The sequence below is a fragment of the Callorhinchus milii genome, unplaced genomic scaffold (assembly GCF_018977255.1).
Source record: "Callorhinchus milii isolate IMCB2004 unplaced genomic scaffold, IMCB_Cmil_1.0 Scaffold4, whole genome shotgun sequence".
Lineage (NCBI taxonomy): Eukaryota > Metazoa > Chordata > Chondrichthyes > Chimaeriformes > Callorhinchidae > Callorhinchus > Callorhinchus milii.
The window spans coordinates 19,221,463-19,241,144 of NW_024704745.1; the positions used below are offsets into that span (position 1 = coordinate 19,221,463).

General features: G+C 41.7%; 1 protein-coding gene across 1 annotated transcript in view; it reads right to left on the bottom strand.

Moving 5' to 3' along the window:
• LOC103177495 overlaps window positions 1-19,682 on the bottom strand; it is a 54,633-nt gene that overhangs the window by 5,543 nt on the left and 29,408 nt on the right. Inside the window, exons 7-10 of the mRNA XM_042334368.1 lie at window positions 16,393-16,942; window positions 10,841-11,044; window positions 7,324-7,433; window positions 4,321-4,489 (exon numbers count right to left, since the gene is read on the bottom strand). Of these exons, the coding sequence (XP_042190302.1) occupies window positions 4,321-4,489; window positions 7,324-7,433; window positions 10,841-11,044; window positions 16,393-16,942 (1,033 nt within the window). The remainder of the gene's footprint in view (window positions 1-4,320; window positions 4,490-7,323; window positions 7,434-10,840; window positions 11,045-16,392; window positions 16,943-19,682) is intronic.

A 19,682-nucleotide genomic window follows, 5' to 3' on the forward strand; every position in this document is an offset into this window, starting at 1 on the left:
GGTTGGAGAGATAGGCGGGGTGCCAAGGCGTGGAGGGATTTAAACACGAGGGTGAAGATCTTGAAGTTCATCCGCTCTGTGACAGGGAACCAGTGGAGTTTGACAAGGACTGGGGTAATTGGGGTGCGGGTGAGAATGCGGGCGGCAGAGTTTTGGATGAGCTGGATTTTGTGAATAGTGGAGGAGGGGAGGAGGGTGTTATAGTAGTCCAGCCAAGAGGTGATGAAGGCATGGCCAAGGGTTTCAGCAGCTTGTGGAGTGAGGATTGTTGGAGATGGGCAATGTGGCGAAGGTGGAGGAAAGCAGTCCTGGCCAGGGACTGGATGTGGGGCAGGAAGGATAACTGGGGATCAATCCTGATGCCTAAGGTGCGCACAGGTTTAGAGAGTATACTGCATCTTTAATTTTGTGCACGTCTCAATGAATTTGATGCAAACTTTCACACCTCTGGTAGTGATTCCTGATATCTATTATACCATAGTATTATGCTATACTATAGGACTTGTTGTACTATATTATATTACAGGACACTATCCTACACAAAGAGCACTAAATAAATGCAAGTTGTTGTCGTGTAGGAAATGTACAACAACACCATCCCATTGTTGGCTGTCGCATTCGCTTAAAAATACACAGTCAACTTTACAGTAAATCTTCTGAAGCACTTTGAGACATTTTGACAATGTGACAAGGTTCTATATCAAATACAATAATTATTATTGTTATTATCATCTTATGCTTTGCTATTAAGTGATACTCACAGTTTACTAGACTTCTTAGCTTAGTGACGTGAAGAAAGGCTGTAATTAAACATGTAACCAACTTTTTAATATCGAATTTAAATTTAAAAGAAACGTGTATATCTCGGTTTCAGAGAAAGATGAGGGATAAATTGTGGTCATTTACTATTCTGTATTTGTGATAATTACAGAATTCTGACATGGTTGGGCACAGTGCTTTCTTTATTAAGTGTCGAATCAGCTAGCAAATCCCTCCATTATTATGCAAGCAAAGAAAACAAGATTGGAATTATGTACTGTACATTTTCCAAGTTGTGAAATAGGCAAGGAAGTGCACATTTTAAGATGTGTTTGATTTCACAGAGAGAACCCGCCCATTGACATTGTCAGCAAAACAAGTTGTGATTTTGTGACTATAATGCATGTATAATTAACAATTTAAAATTACACTCAGAAACACTTTGTATCCATGAAAACAGGGGAAATTTAGATATAAAGTTGGAGACTCATCATAGTTGTAGCAGTTCTTTTAATTCAAATTAAAACCTCCTCTTCGTCCCACTAATATAGTTCCAAAGCCAAAGAATTCTTAATATGCCCATTCACTGGCGGGGGGAGGAGAGAAAGTGTATTAATGGTGCCCTGTATCAATTTTATTTGCAGGTTAGTGGAAATTCCAAACGTTTCGATCAACAATTGAATAGCTTTTAGAGGGTCCACAATTTCTTTCATGTTGTCTCTCCTTAAGATCCATTCTGGGTTTAAACTGGAACTCGATTCAGCTTCACCGAGTGGTATCCGAGGAGCCAGACCTGGAAATATACCTGAGTCCTGTACATTCTCAGGTCTGTCTCACTGGGACTAAACTGGCATATATGATTTATAAAAGGCTGTCAATGCAGCCTGTGCTTGGGGTAAACAAAACCGAATGAATAACCTGCTAAAGCAATGGCTTATACAGACTGATTTTGTTTGTTTAATGATGGCGTCCTGCAGTCCATCCAAACGTCATACGGGAGAGGACAGAGAGAGAGGAGACTTTTAGTACATAGTGTTTTATCGTGTAGAAACGTCACAAAAGCACGTTACACAATTATTGCAAGTGTAGAGAGTGTTTGGGTTGGCTAATGCAGCAGCCATTTTTCAATCAGTAAGATGTCATGAGAAGGAGTGAAGTGAAAGAGGAAATCTGTTTGGAGGATTGTTGGTCAAGGCAATGGGTGAAACTCCTTTCTATTTTTGAATAATGTTAACGGGTTTACCAACATCCCCTTGAACAGGCAGGCAGGACCTAGGGAAATATTGTATCTAGGAATGCACCCCAAGTTCTGCCTCCCAGTGTCAGCCTGGACACGGGCGTATATGGCAATCGGACTCCACAACCAGAGGTGAGAGCTAGAAACTAAGCCAGGCTGACAAGAGCAAAACAAGTGACTGAAAATGGCCTGATGTCACTAAGGAAAATCCTTTAGTGATCATTACACTGACATTACTATGCCTCAGCTCCAACCTCAGGAGACACCACCACCACCACTGGTGACATTTACATTCTTAGTCTCCTTGTTGCCACTGTTGATCTTATGTAAGCTTAGTTTCACTTCTTTGCTAGTGTTAACAATATTCACAGCCTGCTAGCAAATGAACTTTTCAGACAGGGAAGTAGCCTGGGAGATATCTTTATCCCTTCTCCCTTTGGTTCCTGCTTGAAACCAGACCAGCTTCCTCCCACTCATATTTGGGCCAGCCTTTCTATACCACTGTTTGCATGTCAGAATGTGCCCAATTAGTCAATTAACATTCCAATGTGAAATTACATTTTAAATGTAAAATAATTAACAAGCATAAAATATGATTCGTTGTTTATAAGTTCAATAGCAAAAAGAAAGGCACACTTAGCAGAATGGAAGGGAACAGCACTGTGAACTTCAGTCATTTGCTACATGGAGCAGTGGGTCCAGAATATCTCTGGAATTTCAATATTCAGTGTATTCCATATTCCTTTTACGCTGTAATATTGCCAAAAAAAACATATCACATGGAAGATGTTTTTTTCACAGCCCTTTCTAAGATTTGAGGAAAATCAGCTTCAAAGCAAGTTTGTATTTAAGAATATTCCAAAATGTTGCACAATGTTAAATTTTAATACAATTAAAAATGTTGGGCCTCTGTTGCTCTGTAAATGTCCTGTCACCTCTCCTGGATCTTGTTATTTGCACATTAAATGTTCTTTTGTCTGATCACAAGTACTGTTTGTGTAGCTGGAAACGCTGTGTGAAAATTAGCCACAGGCACTTTTCAAGGATTAACCGCACATTTTTACAAAGATCAAATTGACTCCTTATAGATCCTGCGCTTTCATTTGTAATTTGGAAAATGAAAATTGGGGTTACAGAAAACAAACTTTCACTGCTTAATAATAATGTTTACATTTGGTATAGTGCTGTTCACATGAGGAGAATGTTGTAAAACAGGATATACTGCAAAATGTAGTAATTTTGTGTTTTGTAGGTGAACCTGAAGCCAATTTGCACACGGCAATGTCCCACAAACAGCTGTGAAATGAATGACCAATTTTATTTAGAAAATTAATTAATAAAATGAGTTTAGTTGATAGAAACAGTACCATCTACAAAATCATTCGCTTGATGGCAATAATGACTCACATTAGCAAGAACAGTTTAACGTGCTGTTAAATGAATGCTGTTTTTTTTTCTGAATGCCTTTTCAAAGGGGGTGACTGACCCAGTTATACATCGTTGCAAATCTCACCAAAATAGCAAAAATGCCCCCCTTGTGTATTGTTATTGGCACATTATGATGGGGGAGGCTGGTGTCAAAATAGTTCATGTCTTTATCATATTTGCATTTCACGTTCCTGTTGGACAATTGTATCTTAACATGAAGAATGGAACTGTGTTATTGATTCTTTCATGTGCATGGTGATGACTCAGACAGATTATTCAGGGATGCATTACTGGCCCAGTGAGGGTAATGAGGCCCTCAGGACTGGGTCTCGTTAAGAGTGCCTGACAAGTCAAGGCCATTAGTATTAGTATTAATCACACCTTTCTACTTGGAATCTGCTCTTCTGTATCTATGGTTACATCGGGAACACTGCAACTTTAGCTTTCAGCCTGGTAACACACTTACCTCTGAAAAGGTTGTGGGTTCAAGACCCATATTGAGACTTGAGATCATAGTCTAGGCTGATATTCAATGCAGTAGTAGTTGTTTGGGTACTTCTTGATCTCAGTTCTAACCTTGTTGGTTCTGATTTTAAGACTATGTCCCCCTGTAATGGAAGTCTATTACAGTCTAAAAATTACTCGAGCTGCAACACAGTGCTATTGCTATTGCCAACAGCTTGTTCATACCCCTCACAGCCCTGAACTTGTACCCTCTTATGCCTGTTGCTTTTTTAAAAAAACATTATCAGTGTTATTATTTTTTCATTGAACCAATAAACAGAGATCTAAATAAAAGTCTGCATGTCATGCTTTAGATAATACTTTCTGTTGGTTATTTTCTTGACCCACTAGGTACTTTTGCAGGAGTGGAGAAGAATGAATATTATTCCTACCTAATTTCTCAAATGGTCTTTGGTTTGGTGCAGAAGGCAGTGGTGTTGAGTTCTGATAGAGCCACCAGAGCTGACCGTTTACAGAAGGTTCGGAGGTGGAAGGGGAGAGTACTGGGGCTGATGTCTCTTCATCAGATAAATATTCTCTGTCCTGATATGAACCTGTATTCTGGTATGAAAAACAATATGGTTATTTCGGTTTCTGCCTGAAGGGTCCTTAAAATCTATTATAATAATAATACATGCATTTGATGTAGCAGCTTATCACTTCATTGATATGTCTCAAAGGGCTTCACAGGGTATTTGCTGTAAAGTAATGTAACGGTATTTGTAGGCAAATGTAGCAGCCAATTTCCACAAACAGCCATGATGTGAATGACTGATTTTATCTGGGGGATTGTTTGCCAGGACAACAGAAGAAAGTCCCTTCTCTTTTCAAATTACTGCTGTGCGCAATCGGCTGCTGCGTTTCACTCACAAAATATACAGTCAATTCACTTTACAGTATATTCTGTGAAGCACTGAGATGTCTCGAAGATGTGATAAGGAGCTATATCAAATGCAAGGAATATTATTATTATCATTAAATAGTACCATGGGATCTTTAACATCCACCTGAAGAGGCAGACCAGACCTCAGTTTAATGCCTCATCCAAAGGAAGGCACCTCCAACAATGCAGTGCACCCCCAACAGTGCACTTGGGTGTCAGCCTAGACAGTGAGTTCAAAGCCTTGAGTTGGGGCTTGATACCACAACCTTTTGACTCAGACAAAAGGATTACCAATGGAGCCAGGCTGACACCGAAATCGCAACTTTTACTTGTATACCACCTTTCACGTAGGGTAATTGTTTCAAAGCATTTTATAGATACAACATAAAGCATTCAGCAGTGAAAAAGGGGAATTTAAGGATGTTGAACAAAAGCACTGAGAAAAGTAAAGATGTTTTTAACTGTGTTTTAAAGATAGGGACGGAGAATCAAGACAAAGGGGTTTTGGAAGAGCTTCAGCTCTACAAATCAATAGGAGCTAAAAAAAAATGGCATCTGCTTTCCTACAAATGTAGTTGGTACAAGTGCTGTCGATATTTCAAGACCTGTGTTTCCCTCTGAAGCTGAGCGAATATACAAGCAAGGATTTCTTTCCATTGAATGCAAACAACGACAACAACAACAACAACAAAAATTACATTTGTAGAGCGACTTTCACTTCGGGAGGACATCCCAAAGCATTGAACAGTCGGATGTTGGGGCCCGAGCATGGAGGAGGGGTAGTGTAGGGGTGAGGGAAGGCAGAGAGGTGGAACAGAGGCCAAAGACACGGTCAAAGTGAAGGGTCTTGAGACCGGCCTTAAAGGATGCAAGGGAGGAAGCGAGGCGGAGGGACCGTGAGATGGGGTTCCAGAGTGTGGGGGCAGAGAGGCTGAAAGCCCAGCAATCGATGGTAGGTCGGGTCGGGTGGGAGACGTGGAGCAGGCCAGAGCCCACTGAACGGAGGGAGAGGGCAGGTTGGTAGGGAGTCAGCAGGTCAGAGAGGTAGGAGGGGGCAAAGCCATGGATGGCCTTAAAAGTGAGGACGAGGATCTTGAACTCGATCCTCTGGGGAATGGGGAGCCAGTGGAGTCGGGCGAGGGTGGGAGTGATGGGGTCACGGAGCCTGGTGCGCGAGAGTACACAAGCTGCAGAGTTTTGGATGATTTGCAGCTTGTGAAAGGAAGAGTTGGGAAGGCCGATGAGGAGGGAGTTCCTGTAATTGAGCCTTGATGTAATGAATGCGTAGGTGAGGGTTTTGGCAGCCTGAGGGGTGAGGCAGTGGTGGAGTCTGTCAATGTTGCGAAGGTGGTGGTAGGCAGTGCCAGTCATGATGCGGATGTGGGGGAGAAAGGACAGTTCAGAGTCAAACAAGACACCCAGGTTCCTGACTGGCTTAGTGAGGTTGAGTGTGCAGCTGTGGAGTCTGATGCTGCCAGTGCCTGAGGTGCGGAAGCGCTAGCGCGAGCCAATCAGGAGGACCTCGGTCTTGCTGACGTTGAGTTGGAGAAAGTTGGCCCTCGTCCAGGACGATGGCGGACAGGCAGTGATCAGTACGCCAGTAGTCCTGGAGTTCAGGGTGGAGGCAGAGAGGTAGAGTTGGGTGTCATCTGCATACATATGGAAATTTATCCCATGTCTGCGGATGATGTCACTAAATGATGCTGGGAGCATGTAGAGGAGGGGACCAAGGACAGAGCCCTAAGGAACACCGCACAAGACGGTGCGGGGGCTGTAGGAGAAACCGTTTGCCATGACGAAGTGGAGGCGGTGTGAAAGGTAGGACCTGAACCAGTCAAGGACTGAACCTTGAAGGTTGAGGTGGGAGGAGAGGCAGTGGAGGAGGATTGAGTGGTCCACGGTGTCAAAGGCGGCAGAGAGGACGAGGAGGCAGAGGGAGCCCTGGTCACATATGGTCAGGATGTTATTTGTGACCTTGACCACAGCAGTTTCCATTCTGTGGGCAAACAACAATAGGAATGGGTTTCCACTCAGTCATTCACCTCGTTCAAGTTCCTCCTCAAAACCAATGTGTTTGATCACGCTTTCAAATCATCTTTCCCCTCCCCACAGCACCCGAGTCCTACACGCAGCTTGGGTGCCAAGCCAGCACTGTTAAGCACCATGGGAGCTGTTCCCGATGTGCATTATATTGTACCATACAGGGTAATAGAGGCTAGGATTAAATTCATTCACTTATTCATTTTTTTTAGCAATTTCACTGAACCACAAGCATTTGCATTTCTATACCACCTTTCACATAAGATAACATCTCAGAGGGCTTAAACACTCATGCACTATGGAGTTACAATGATTTACAAAATGATAGTTTCACGTGAGTGTTTATGTCATTCCATTCACATCCATAGTAATGAGTTTAGCAAACCCTGATGTGTGTTTTTAGTGTTCCAATTCTGAATGCACATGAATACCTCACCCCAGAGATAATTGATTCAGAATTACAGGAACTCACAGTTCTTCTCCTTGTGATGCTGATCATGCTGTTGATGGCTGAGATGCAGGACTTCCAGTCCTTACCGAGCTCTGTAAGATCATGGTGAGGGAACTGTTTGCTTAAGAACTCTGTGGAACAACAAATGTGCAGGTTACAGATGTTCACAATTAATTTACAGGGACCTCAAAATTCTACAAACAAAGGCAAAGGCATTCGGAGGTCCTGCTGATTTGACGGAGAGACTCTTTAATTTCTGAACAGATCTGCATTTATGTTGATATTTTCAGTTTCATGTACATTCCTTATTTACCTGAATTCCAATGAACAATGAAAGCAGTTTATAAGATGCTGGTTAATCAATACATTTATTGCTGAACAGTAAAATAGCCGATAAATGCAATCTTGCACAGACTTTCAAACTTTACTGCATTAAATACTTGATACCAGTGTAGGTTGAAAGCCTCTGCCTTGTGTGGATTGTTTTGCAGAATAAATAACCATAATCCATTGCACAAGATTTATAGTATTGATCTATATGACCCATAATTCACTCTCTTTTGTTAATCCATCCACATGTGCATTTTTTAGTTGCAGCTGCAGCCTTTGAATGCCAAGTGCTTAAGGCTACCACCACATTTGCGCACAACAATACTTCACAGACAGCATGAGTGAGTTAAGGCATGAGTAGGTCATCTTGTTCGACCCTCAATTGCCCTTTCAACCCCATATCTGGCCATGACCCGCTCTGACTTCCCCCACCTCCACAACATTGCCCGACTCCGCCACTGCCCCCTCACCCCTCACCCCGCCGAAACCCTCATACACGCATTCATCACCTCAAGGCTCGACTACGGAAACTCCCTCCTTATGGACCTCCCTGACTCTTCCCCCCACAAGCTGCAGATCGTCCAGAACTCTGCAGCTCATGACCTCTCCCGCACCAGGCTCCGTAACCCCATCACCCCCAACCTCGCCCAGCTCCACTGGCTCCCCATCCCTCAGAAGACAGAATTCAATATCCTTATTCTCACTTTCAAGGTCCTCCACGGCCTTGCTCCCTCCTACATCTCTGACTGCTAACCCCCTTTCAACCTTTCCACTCCCTCCGTTCAGCAGGCTCCGGTCTGCTTCATGTCTCCTGCCCGACCAGACCTACCATCCGCGGCCAGGCTTTCAGCCTCTCTGCCCCCACTCTTTGGAACTCCATCCCACAACCCCTTCACCTTGCTCCTTCCCTTGCCTCCTTCAAGGCACGACCCAAGATCATCCTTTTTGACCGTGCCTTCAGCCGCCCTCGTACTCCCTCTGCCCTCCCTCATCCCAACCCTGCCCCCCACGCTCGGGTCCTGATCCCTGACTTTCAACGCCTTGGGACATCCTCCCGACATGAAAGGTGCTTTACAAATATAAATTTGTTGTTGTTGGTACGCCAGTTCAGAAACATACAGAAGTGTTGCACTCTAGTGGGAGCAGGGGAAGAATTTGCCCAGCTGATTTAACCTGCTAATACTGAAATTCTTGCTGCAAAGCGGCATTGATTGTGCTCATGCCAATCAATTGGCATGTCCGTCCTTCATGAGACATTAAACTGTCTGCCTAACCAGGTGGACATGAAAGATCACATGGAATTATTCGAAAAGAGAAGGGAAAGACACCTCTTTCCAAGTATCCTGGCCACAAAGCCCTCAAATAAAATTGGTTATTCACTTCGTGACCGTTGTGGGACATTGCTGTGTGCAATTTGGCTGTCATATTCACCCACAAAACACAGTCACTGCACTTTGAGGTGTATTCCGTGAAGCACCTTGGGATGTCCTCCTCCTGACGTGAAAGGTGTTATATTAAATGCAAGGATTGTTAATATTATTATGATGATTTCCCAATAGGAAGAAGCTCCATAGTAACTGTGACATGAAAAGAAAGGAGCGATTGAAATAAAGAAGTTATGTTTTGGAAGAACTTTGCTTATGCTTTGCTTGAAAATTTTATTTGGAAGACTTAACCTTGAATGTCAAAGAATTCCATCTGGGTTTGAGAAGGAGCAGAGTTTCTGCAGTCTAGTATGTAATTAGTCAAATTTGCAGTAGTGACTGGAAGATCGACTGGGCTCCAATTTGGGAGTTGTGCTAACCATATATAAACCTATGTATACATAAGGAATTACAAGTCCCCTTAGTCATGTAGTTAATAACCAATGAAAACATGTCCAGATAATTGATTATTAATTACATTCATTTATAGATGCTCAGCGAACGTCTCAAATTAGATCCCATTTTCACTATCCACATTCCATTTCAAAATCTGGCAACAAATAACTATTACTAATGACTCATTCCATTGTCTTTGCATACCTTCAATTTTCATCGTTCCCCAAAGACAGTGCTTCATGCTGGGCTATAGTTCCATTGCTGCCTGGCAGCCTCCAGTACCTTACTGAAGTGGCCATTCATCAAGTGTGAGCCCAAATCTTTAGTGTTGACAGGCTATTGGACCATGAAGGTTCAACATAGCTGAGCCAAATCCTTTTCTCACCTGACACGCTACACACATGTACACTTTCCAGTAGCAATCACTTAATAGCAATCAGCAGGAGTGGGAACATCGACTAACTATCCTTTCCCGGGCTTAGAGATAGTAGGACAGCTGTAGCACCTCGATGTCACTCCTGCTGGGATCAGGTAACTCAGCACACGTCAGGGTTTGCACCTGGAACCTTCCTGTTCTTTATGGCTCACAGTAGACAGTGGCTTTAACAATGGAGCTATTGGAAGAGTTAAAATCTGATGAAAATAACAGTAAATGGTAATAACTATAATGGGCAATCGCATTAGTCGCCGACATCACAAAAGGCAATGTATGTAACACGAACAGAATGTATAAACACACATGGTGCATTTACTGAGCCACAGGCAATCTTCAACAAATCGGCATTTAAAAGTTTTGGTGATACAACAACAACAACAAATTACATTTATATAGCAGCTTTTATGTTGGGAAGATGTCCCAATAGGTTGGACAGTGGAGGATTAGCACCCAAGATGGGGTTGGAAGCGAACATCCCATATACCATATTTACCTATCGTCAACAATCTTTTTGCTCAACAAACAACGACCTGCTTCATGTCCTCCACTCCACCATTGGCAGGTGGACCTTCAGACAATCTGCCCCTCTCGAGAGCTCCATCCCGGAGACCCTCCAATTCGCTCCCTCCTTCTCCTCGTTTCCCGTGTCTTTGGTCATCTTCCACTTCCCACCCACTTCGGCTCCCACCCTCAGCTTGAGTATCCAACCGACAGTGTTAAGTGCTTTGAGATGTTCTTCCGAAGTCTATAGTGTATAAATGCAAATTGTATTGTATTGTAACAATACCCAGCCCTCTTTTAAGGATGTCTGGGTAGTTGTTAAAATGGGTTAAACTGTAGGACTTAGGTTAACTGGAATTGCTCTAGAATTATGGGTCTTTGATAATAGAGAACTTGTCTGACATTGAAGAAGTCTTGTCATTCCATTAGCAACATCTAAACATTGGATTACCTCTCACAGCTGCCAGTTTATTTGGATCCAGTGGAATGAGTCCTTGCTCCTCGCTTCCAATGACGCTGCTCTCCACTAGAATTTCATCAGTGAACAAGTTCCTAACCAAGTAACGTGCTGCCAGTTTGGGCTGACTCTTCTGACTAGCTTTCAGTATGAACGCCCCCGGTATTCTAACGTTACGCTTGGGATTGCCCAGAAATCCTGCAGAGAATAAAAGGGAAAAAGCAAGATAAATTTCAAAAGATCATCATCCACTTAAGATCACCCTTTCTATATGAACAAAACCCTTCACAGTGGCAGAGTCTGACAACGAGCCAAGGTAGAGGGAGTTGGGAGGTGACCGTAAGCACAATCAAAAAGGAAGGCCTTTAGGCGGTCTTTAGCCACACAAGGCTTCGTGAGCCCAGCACCCCCATCCTCCCTCAGCTCCACTGGCATTATATCCACCATCGGATCAAATTCAAGATTCTTATCCTCACTTTCAATTGCCTTTGTGCTCCATTCTCAATTGCCTTCAATTGTCTCAGCAAGTAAACGGAGAAGATATGAGAAAATTTACTAAAATGAGACTAAGAATGTAAGGCGAAATGGCCACTTACAGAAGCACTTTGAGTTGTCTCAGTGTTGTGACAATATTGTGACAAGGCGCTACATCAAATGCAAGCTTATTATTATTAATTATGAGGAGTGAGTGGAGAAAATGGTGATGTTTCCACTGGAACAAAGAAGAGATATGTTAGAGGTATTTGAAATTTTGAAGAGTTTTGATATACTGTAAATTTATAATTCTATGAAACTCAATTTTTGGGATAATAATTAAGGTCAGTTAAGGCTAGTTTGCCTTGAAGGTTTTGCATTAATACCTGATTTAAACAATGATTGCGTACAAACACTTCTAGCTTTCAACACACTGCTGGCAGAAATTCCACCTGGCTACAGATTCACTCTATTAACCCAACATTTCGGAGAGTCCGGACTTTGTCAAATTCTGTGCTGTCTGAAATGCTACATTAATCGAGTAACCTAGGCCCAAGTGGAATTTTAGCCCATGGATGAGATGACATGTTCATTTCGGACATGTTTCAAATTGAACCTGTTCTAAAGTTCCCTAAGGCTGTTGATGTTCACCCCATTTATTCCGTGATGCAGAATCGAATGCACTGCTGGCACCACCCAAACAAATCCACATGCACAGACGTGATTCCAAGTCGCGACTTGTATTTAATGAGTGTGGACCTTTACCGATCCCTGCACAGAAATAGCCAAAGGGGGAGGGGTGATGAGCAACTGCTTACCCTTCTGTCGGGTGATATTGCCTCCAGAGGCAGGGACGAGATGCATTTTGGGACAAGATTTTCCCTACCTCTGGAGGTTACAAAACCACTCCATTTACATTGATAACAGTAGCACTGCAATATAAATGCTGCAGCAATTAACACAATAAACTCTGCAGACTGCTCACAGTGCAAAGCAAACAATCTCAGACAAGAAATCCTTGGTGATTTGCCAAGATTGTTGTGGGTAAACCTGAGACAGATCAGCATCAGATGTAAACCAGAGACAGATCAGCATCAGATGTAAACCAGTGGGCGAAACATTAAGCAAGTTTCCTTGCTCCACACGCCTCTGTTTACCTAGCAGTAAGTAGGTACCCAGTTGTTAGTGGATTGACGGATCGCTTTCTGGAGGTAATAATCCCTTCAAAAAAAATAATAATCTGGTCACTCAATATATAAGACACTGCTGTCCGACATATTGAGTGATATGTAGTGTTTCTGTGTTTTGTCCACAAAATATACAGTCAATTCACTTTACAGTATATTCTGTGAAGTGCTTTGAGACGTCTCAACGACATGATGAGACGCTATATCAAATGCAAGGATTATTATTATTATTATAAACTTAGAATACTGAACTAGCAGAACTATGATTCAGCCTTTAAATAGACTGTATATTGGTGAGACATTCATTAAAATATTACACACAATGACATAACAGCATAAAAATACATGTATACTGATTACACCCAAATCTACCCTCTCTACTTCTTCACTTGACTCCTGGTTCACTTATGTCCTGCCTGCCTGTCTGGCTGATGTTGTCCCTACAGCTGATAAGTGGTGACTTAATAGAATTGCAAAACATCTACCCATCTTTGACATGTATGGCAGTTTGGACCTTGAGCCTCAATCCCTCTGCTTTGCCCTCTTCTTCCCCTTTCCACCTCTTCGACTGTACTTACGGTCACTTTCTCCCTCCCCCTGGCTTGGTATCAGGGTCTGCCACTGTTGAACGCATCTGCGACACTAATCCAGGGTGAAGGGCGCTACATAACTGCAAGTTGTTGTAATGCCTCCCTAATCGCTCAATGTAACTTGACTGGTTTCATTTTCTATTGATGGTCAAGAGAAGAGAAGCATTTTTAATGTTTCCTTACAAGTTCATTGTCCTCAATCTCTGCAAGAGAGACTTGATGGAATTCTTCACCATTCTAAATCGATAGTGGAAAGTAACCAAACCTGCTTATGAGCCTGTCCGTACCATATCAGCTCCACAAGCAATTCTTACTTTCCTGCGAAGTGTTGGCAGGAAATGCATAATATGAAATCATGGCCCAAAGGATAAGAAGAATGACCAACAGTTTCAGGAAAGGCTCAACATTAGTCATCCATAACAGTTGTTGGAGACAAACTGACAGCAAAATAATAGATGATGGACCTTGAGTCAATAACTAAAGCAGTATCATTAAAGAAAAAGGCTTTTGTTTCTCAGGCTTACAGGGACAAGCATAATGTTGAATGTTGCTCAGAAAATAACTAACAAAGGTAATCTGGGAACTACTACCTCCTGCTGAAGAAGTCTTAATTGAACAGCATTCGAATGATCTTGGTTTACTGCTTTATTAATCCTATCCATCCAACTTTGGTAAACACTTTGCATAGGGAGGTGGAAGGCGAATTAGATGGACCTCGGTCTTTTTTCGTCTCGCATTTCTTACGGTCTTATGTTCTATGTTCTTACTTCAAGGTACTTTCCTTCTTTGTTTTCCAATGGTAAATGTTATTGCAAATTCAATTATATGGTTATCATTTTCTTTGGAATTTGCATATCTAGCTCTCTCAGGGCCATATCTGATTCCCTGCTCAGAAGGCAAGCAGATGATCTGCTCGCAAGCAATACGCAGAGTTGGCATCCAACTCACCCTCTGGGGTCCCCAAGCCTTGGCTCTTGCCAAGCTGCCAGCCTAATATTTTCTGGAATTCGATAAGCAGGATGAGTCCCTCCCGCCTGACAAAAAAAAATTGCTCTCAAATTTCGTCACTTCCACCAGCCAACCAGAGATGCGTGCAATGGTCCTGGGGTGACCCTGCCTCTCTAGGAGGAAATATCTCCTGCAAAGAAACAGCTGATACTGTATCAGAAACTCACAGGTTCGAGAATCCCAGATAAAACCCACAGTGTACTGCACTGTTATAGTCAATTTATTTTCAGGCTTCCCACAAATTATATTCCAAAGTTTCTTTATTTAATAATTTACCCTCTCTCAAAGACACTATCTACCATTCTAGAAGTATTCTAGGATATCCCATTTAAAGAGATCATGTTCGAATTGCTGTGTTGATTTGCAGTAGTTCTTAATCAAAATGCTGGATCTAGCTTTTCGTATCAGTAGGTTTCTCCTCACAGAAACACACCTTCTGCTGATAGATCAAAGAGTGGAGGCTATGAAAAGTCTACAAAGATTGTTTCACTCTTATAGCTAACAAAGGGTTTACCAATAGTGGGAAATTCAGGTGCAGCTAACATAGGGAAGAAAAGAAGCACAGCATAAATTGTGCAATGGTAGTTACTTAGAATCCAAGTTGTCTGTGTTTATACCACCAGGAGCAAAGCCGCTTTGCTCCAGCAGATTTCAATATGGAGCAGGAAGTCTGAATTATACTTCTTTGATGCTACAATAGTCGGTTGGAAAATCAGCTCTTTAATAATATTAAAAATGGTCCCTTGAAAAATTTTGTGCTCTCCATTGTCCATGTCCAATATGATTTGCGCTATGTTTATATTGCAGTGGGTGTGAACCGCACTACTCCTGAAACCACCTGCTTAAGTACAATTCACAGTGGCTGGCTCAGCTCTGATTTACATTACAATTCACCAGCAAACATGCTTCATAAATGCAAGATAATAATGAGTCATATTATATATATTAAAATAAACCACCTCACCTCCCTGAAATGATTGAGTCAATACACTGCACCTTATCCCAATTTACACTTATGTCCACTTGTAATATCTATTCTCATCTGTTCTTAAAATTCTTTATTATCTTCTCAAGTAGTTACCATCACCTTCTCTTTCTCGCTCTCCCACCCTGCCCCTCTGAATCTCCTTCCCACTCATTGTCTCTTCTGTGTCTTTCGCGCTCTCTCTCCAAACATGATATAAAAGTACAGTAAATATAAGAACTTGACTTCAGTGCAGCAAAAGAACTGGTTGTGCACAAAGTTACTGAGAGGATTGAATTGCATCCATTGCTACCTCACGTGATTACACGCAACCTCCCACATGCACCTAATCAGACTTTTTGGATGAATTTTGTAGCCCCATATCAAACTTCTACATTGTGGATAAACAGACATGTGGATAATTGCCACTTGTCTAACCAGAGTTCTTTGTTCGTTGTAATTTCCATGTCTTAATTTCTATTAGGTTTTCCCTCTTTCCCTTCTACTCAATTCCTTCTTTTGCTATCATCGTTCTCTCACTCTTTCTGTTTGCTGTCTTTCTGACATCTCATGATTCTCCAAAAGTATATGATGTGTTGTACACTCTCCGATTCATGTTGGGATGCAGAAGCCACCTGGCGATGATCAAAGATCAAAGCCTCACCATCCTGCTCCATTTGGCGTGAACACAAGTGCATGTGAGTAAAATAGATGCATTCAAAATACATCATAGACTAAAGCCTGACAGCTGTTTGGGGGAGGAAGAACAACAGAGCTGCCAGATCAGACAAGGGGAAAACAATCTGTGGAAAACATGAACAGAATAAAGGAGCAAATTTTCAACAGTTAAAAACAAGTCAGGTCAGTGCTGAAAAAAATGTAAGTTAATAATTCGCTTTGGCCCAATATGTTGAGGGGATGGTGGGAGGGGAGGGGGGGGGGGGTCCATATGTCTTTTCAAGCTACATTAATCACTGTTGTGCTACCTCATTTATCAACTGATGTGCACAATGAATCATAGGAGTATAGTTACACACTGAGCCAGACTGAGAGTACAATGTGGCCTTTTTGGAAATAATCAACGGAAAGAAAGCATTTGTTCTGAACTGCATGAAAGATTTAGCAATGCTTTATACAATCCGAGACCCAATATTACTCAGTAATTCTTATATTCATCCATAATTTGGGAGCGGTTTTCTGCAATCCTTATAAAAGGATGCAGAAAATCATCTTCCGAACCATCTTCTTTATTCTGGCTGCGAAGAAAGTCAAGGAAAGGAATAAAAGTGGTTGAAAAAATGAATGTAAGCTATTCATGCTTACCAAAGCTATTCTTCGAAAGGTCAAAAGATGCATGGGGTGTCATCTGTTCCTGTTTCATCGCATTTGTTTCATTGATAAAATCTGTTGCTAAACCAGTGATGTAACCATTTTCTTCTATCTGAGTGGTTCTTGAGGTACCCATCTCTGCAAAGTCATGTGGACTTTCACTAAGGCTGACACGGGATCTATTCATTTTGTGTGTAGCGGACATGGTTTCAAGCTTCTGACTTAGATTTGCAGGCTCGGTCTTTAATGTTGGTAGCTGTGGCACCAGACCAGAAACATCTGAACTAGTTACTGGCATCAGATTTTCACGAATTTGTTCCATGGAGTGAAAGGGCACAGAGGCATTTGGCCTCTTTTTAACTATTGTACCGGTGGCATCTTCTTCATCTTGAATTACTATTGGTTCGCTGCATTCAGCTGGGTCACGGTAAGCAACTGAATCCGAACATATTCTCTGGTTTCTCTTCTTTTCCGAAGATTTCACAATCGTTTTCTTTTTCAAGGTCTGATTGTAACCATTGGAAAGAGAAGCCAAGACTTGTCTCTACAACAAAAGCAGACACATTGAATGCTATTAACATGCACAAAGATTACAATAAAACTTTTATAGTACCTATCACATTACGTCTTAAAGGGCTTGACACTGCTGGGTCCTGAAGGGGGTGGGGAGAGGAAAGATGACCAAAAGCAGGTCGAAGAGATAGGTCTTGAGGCAGGCATTGACAGGGGGGGGAATCAAAGCCATATCAAAGCCATCAAAGCCATATCACAAAATGTTACAGACGGAAACTCTCCTGCATGCATCCCGTACTCTTTAATAATTGTCTTTTTCAAGCATCTATTTCATTTCCTTTTATAATAAGTAGCGCTCTCTACTTCAACAAGAGTCTGTGGTAGAGAATTCCACATTTCAACTACCAAATGGGTGGAAACTTAACAAATTACGTCGCTTTCCGTTTGATTTATGTAAAGGCGCTATACAAATGTAATCTTGTTCTTGTAGATAACTCAGTATTCAGTAAGTCTCATTCATCCAATTAATGTCATTCCATAGCTAAGCCAGCGTGTCCACGATGGAATTGTTCGTGGCATCGTCAACAGCTTATTACATTATTCTGTTTGCACTACCCTCAATGTTGTCCCTCGTCAAAAGGCAAAGGTAGATTTAGCAAATTTGTCAATAAAACAAGGAAGGGAACGCTTCCCACTGAAACACCAGATATTGGACGTTAACAGTAACTCTCATACCAGTTGCTTCATGCAATACGCTGGCAACCAACATTACATCTGGAATTGTTTACATTAAACTGCATCATCAAAACCACTCCACCAGCCCACAACACAGGTTATCCCAAACCAACTCATAAAGCAAAGTACTGAAAGCACCAAAGATGCCAAGGTTGGTAATGTAAGTGTGTTTTTTATTCTAAATTATTTAAGATAAAAATCGACTTAGTGTTAGATGGTAGAATATAAAAATCAAGATTCTTGATGGCTCAGTGCAACAGCAGTCTTGTTACCAAGCTATACAGACTAGGAGGTTCCAGGTTCCAAGTTCAACAAGAAGATAAATAAATCAGTCATTGCTGTTTGTAAGACACTATTAGCACAGCTTAGCTGCATGTTTGCCTAGATACATTACACTCCAAAGCAAAATGCTTTGAGACATTTGACACACTAAGGTGCTTTCAAACGGAAGTACCATCATTAATTATCTCAGTAAAAACAGGAAAGAGGGAATTGGTATCGAAAATTCATTACACGGAAGTGGAATTGATATCTCAAAGCTGGAAAAGCGACTTAGCACAAACCATGAGACGTTTTTATGGACCCTCTTGAATATAATGCTGACTGTGGAAACACAACTCTGGCTGGAGAATGCATCAGAGATGATTTCCTCTGGGTCAGGCTAATGTACATGAGGCTCCCTGCAGGACTAGAAACTAGAATAAAAACATATGTCCTATAAGTGCTGCTTCCTTGTAAGCAACTGTACGTTTTTACTTTTCGGGTGTCTGACATACCCGGAAATTCATCACCATGCTTAAGAATATCCAAATCAACCTGAGAGTTCCATGCATCCCACCTACAGATGGAAATTTCCATGTATCGGAATGAAATGCACACTCTCTCCTCGGAAGCATGCATCCTGCTTACCTAATTCCAGAGAATATTAGGCTTTAGGCTGACAAGAGCAAAGGCTTGGGGAACCCAGAGTGTACATTGGAGTACTGATGGAGTTTAACCAGCTAAAACTGCAAAGATTACCATCGAGAGCACTGTCTGGCTTGATAAACGAGCAATGATGATATAACCATTGATCTTTCAGAATGAACATCATTGCATCTCAAATAATACACGTGACATTAGTTTCTGCCATGTAATGTGTTGTTGCAAAACAAATGACACTAAACAGATATCATCTGAGCCGCAATCTCATCTAAAGGTTGAAACTATTACAAGTTTACAGGCTTTGCTCCCCTATGTATTGTTTTTGAAATTATTCGGTAAGGTTAATGACTTATAACTACTTTTATTGTTCCTGATTATCAGGCCTAAAATGCTGAAAAGTCTGTAAGAGCTTCACAGGGAACTGTGTATTTGTGGACAAAAATAACAGCCAATTTGCACACTGCAAGGACTTTCCAAAGGGTCAGGAAATAAATTTATAGGAATGTTCGGCCCTGCCTCCAGGAAAAGAAATGCTTCTCTTCATGAGTAGTGCCATTGGATCTTTAATGTCCACCTAAACAGGCAGACAAGACCTTGGCTTAACGTTTCATCCAAAGGACGGCACCTCTGCCAATGCAGCACTCCTCCAAATGTACACTGGAGAGTCAGCCTCAACTTTAAGTTCAATTGAGTCTATAACTTTCTGACTCAAAGAGGCAAGTGCTATCAACTGAGCCAAGATGACATAAAGTCAGCTTTTCAATTGATTCTCAACTAAACGTGAACCAGACTAACTTTTAAGCTTTATCACTTGAGGGTTCCGGCAACACTGGATACAAGGTTACATATAGCTTTATGAAAAGCAAGCACATTGATCTCCGATGTTGTATTACATTACACGTAGAAGAGCTATGTGATTTCAATAGACAGGAAATGTGTATTAATGGAGTTAATTATGAATGCAACTGGAATTTGGCCAAGAAAGAGTGTTGTTAATTATTAACAGGCACCTGTCTTCCATCTGTCAATTTTTTAAGGAACATCTTTATTCTGTGAGAGTCTATTTCTCTCTGGGTTCAATCCATTGCACTTCTTGTCTTTCTTCTAAAGGC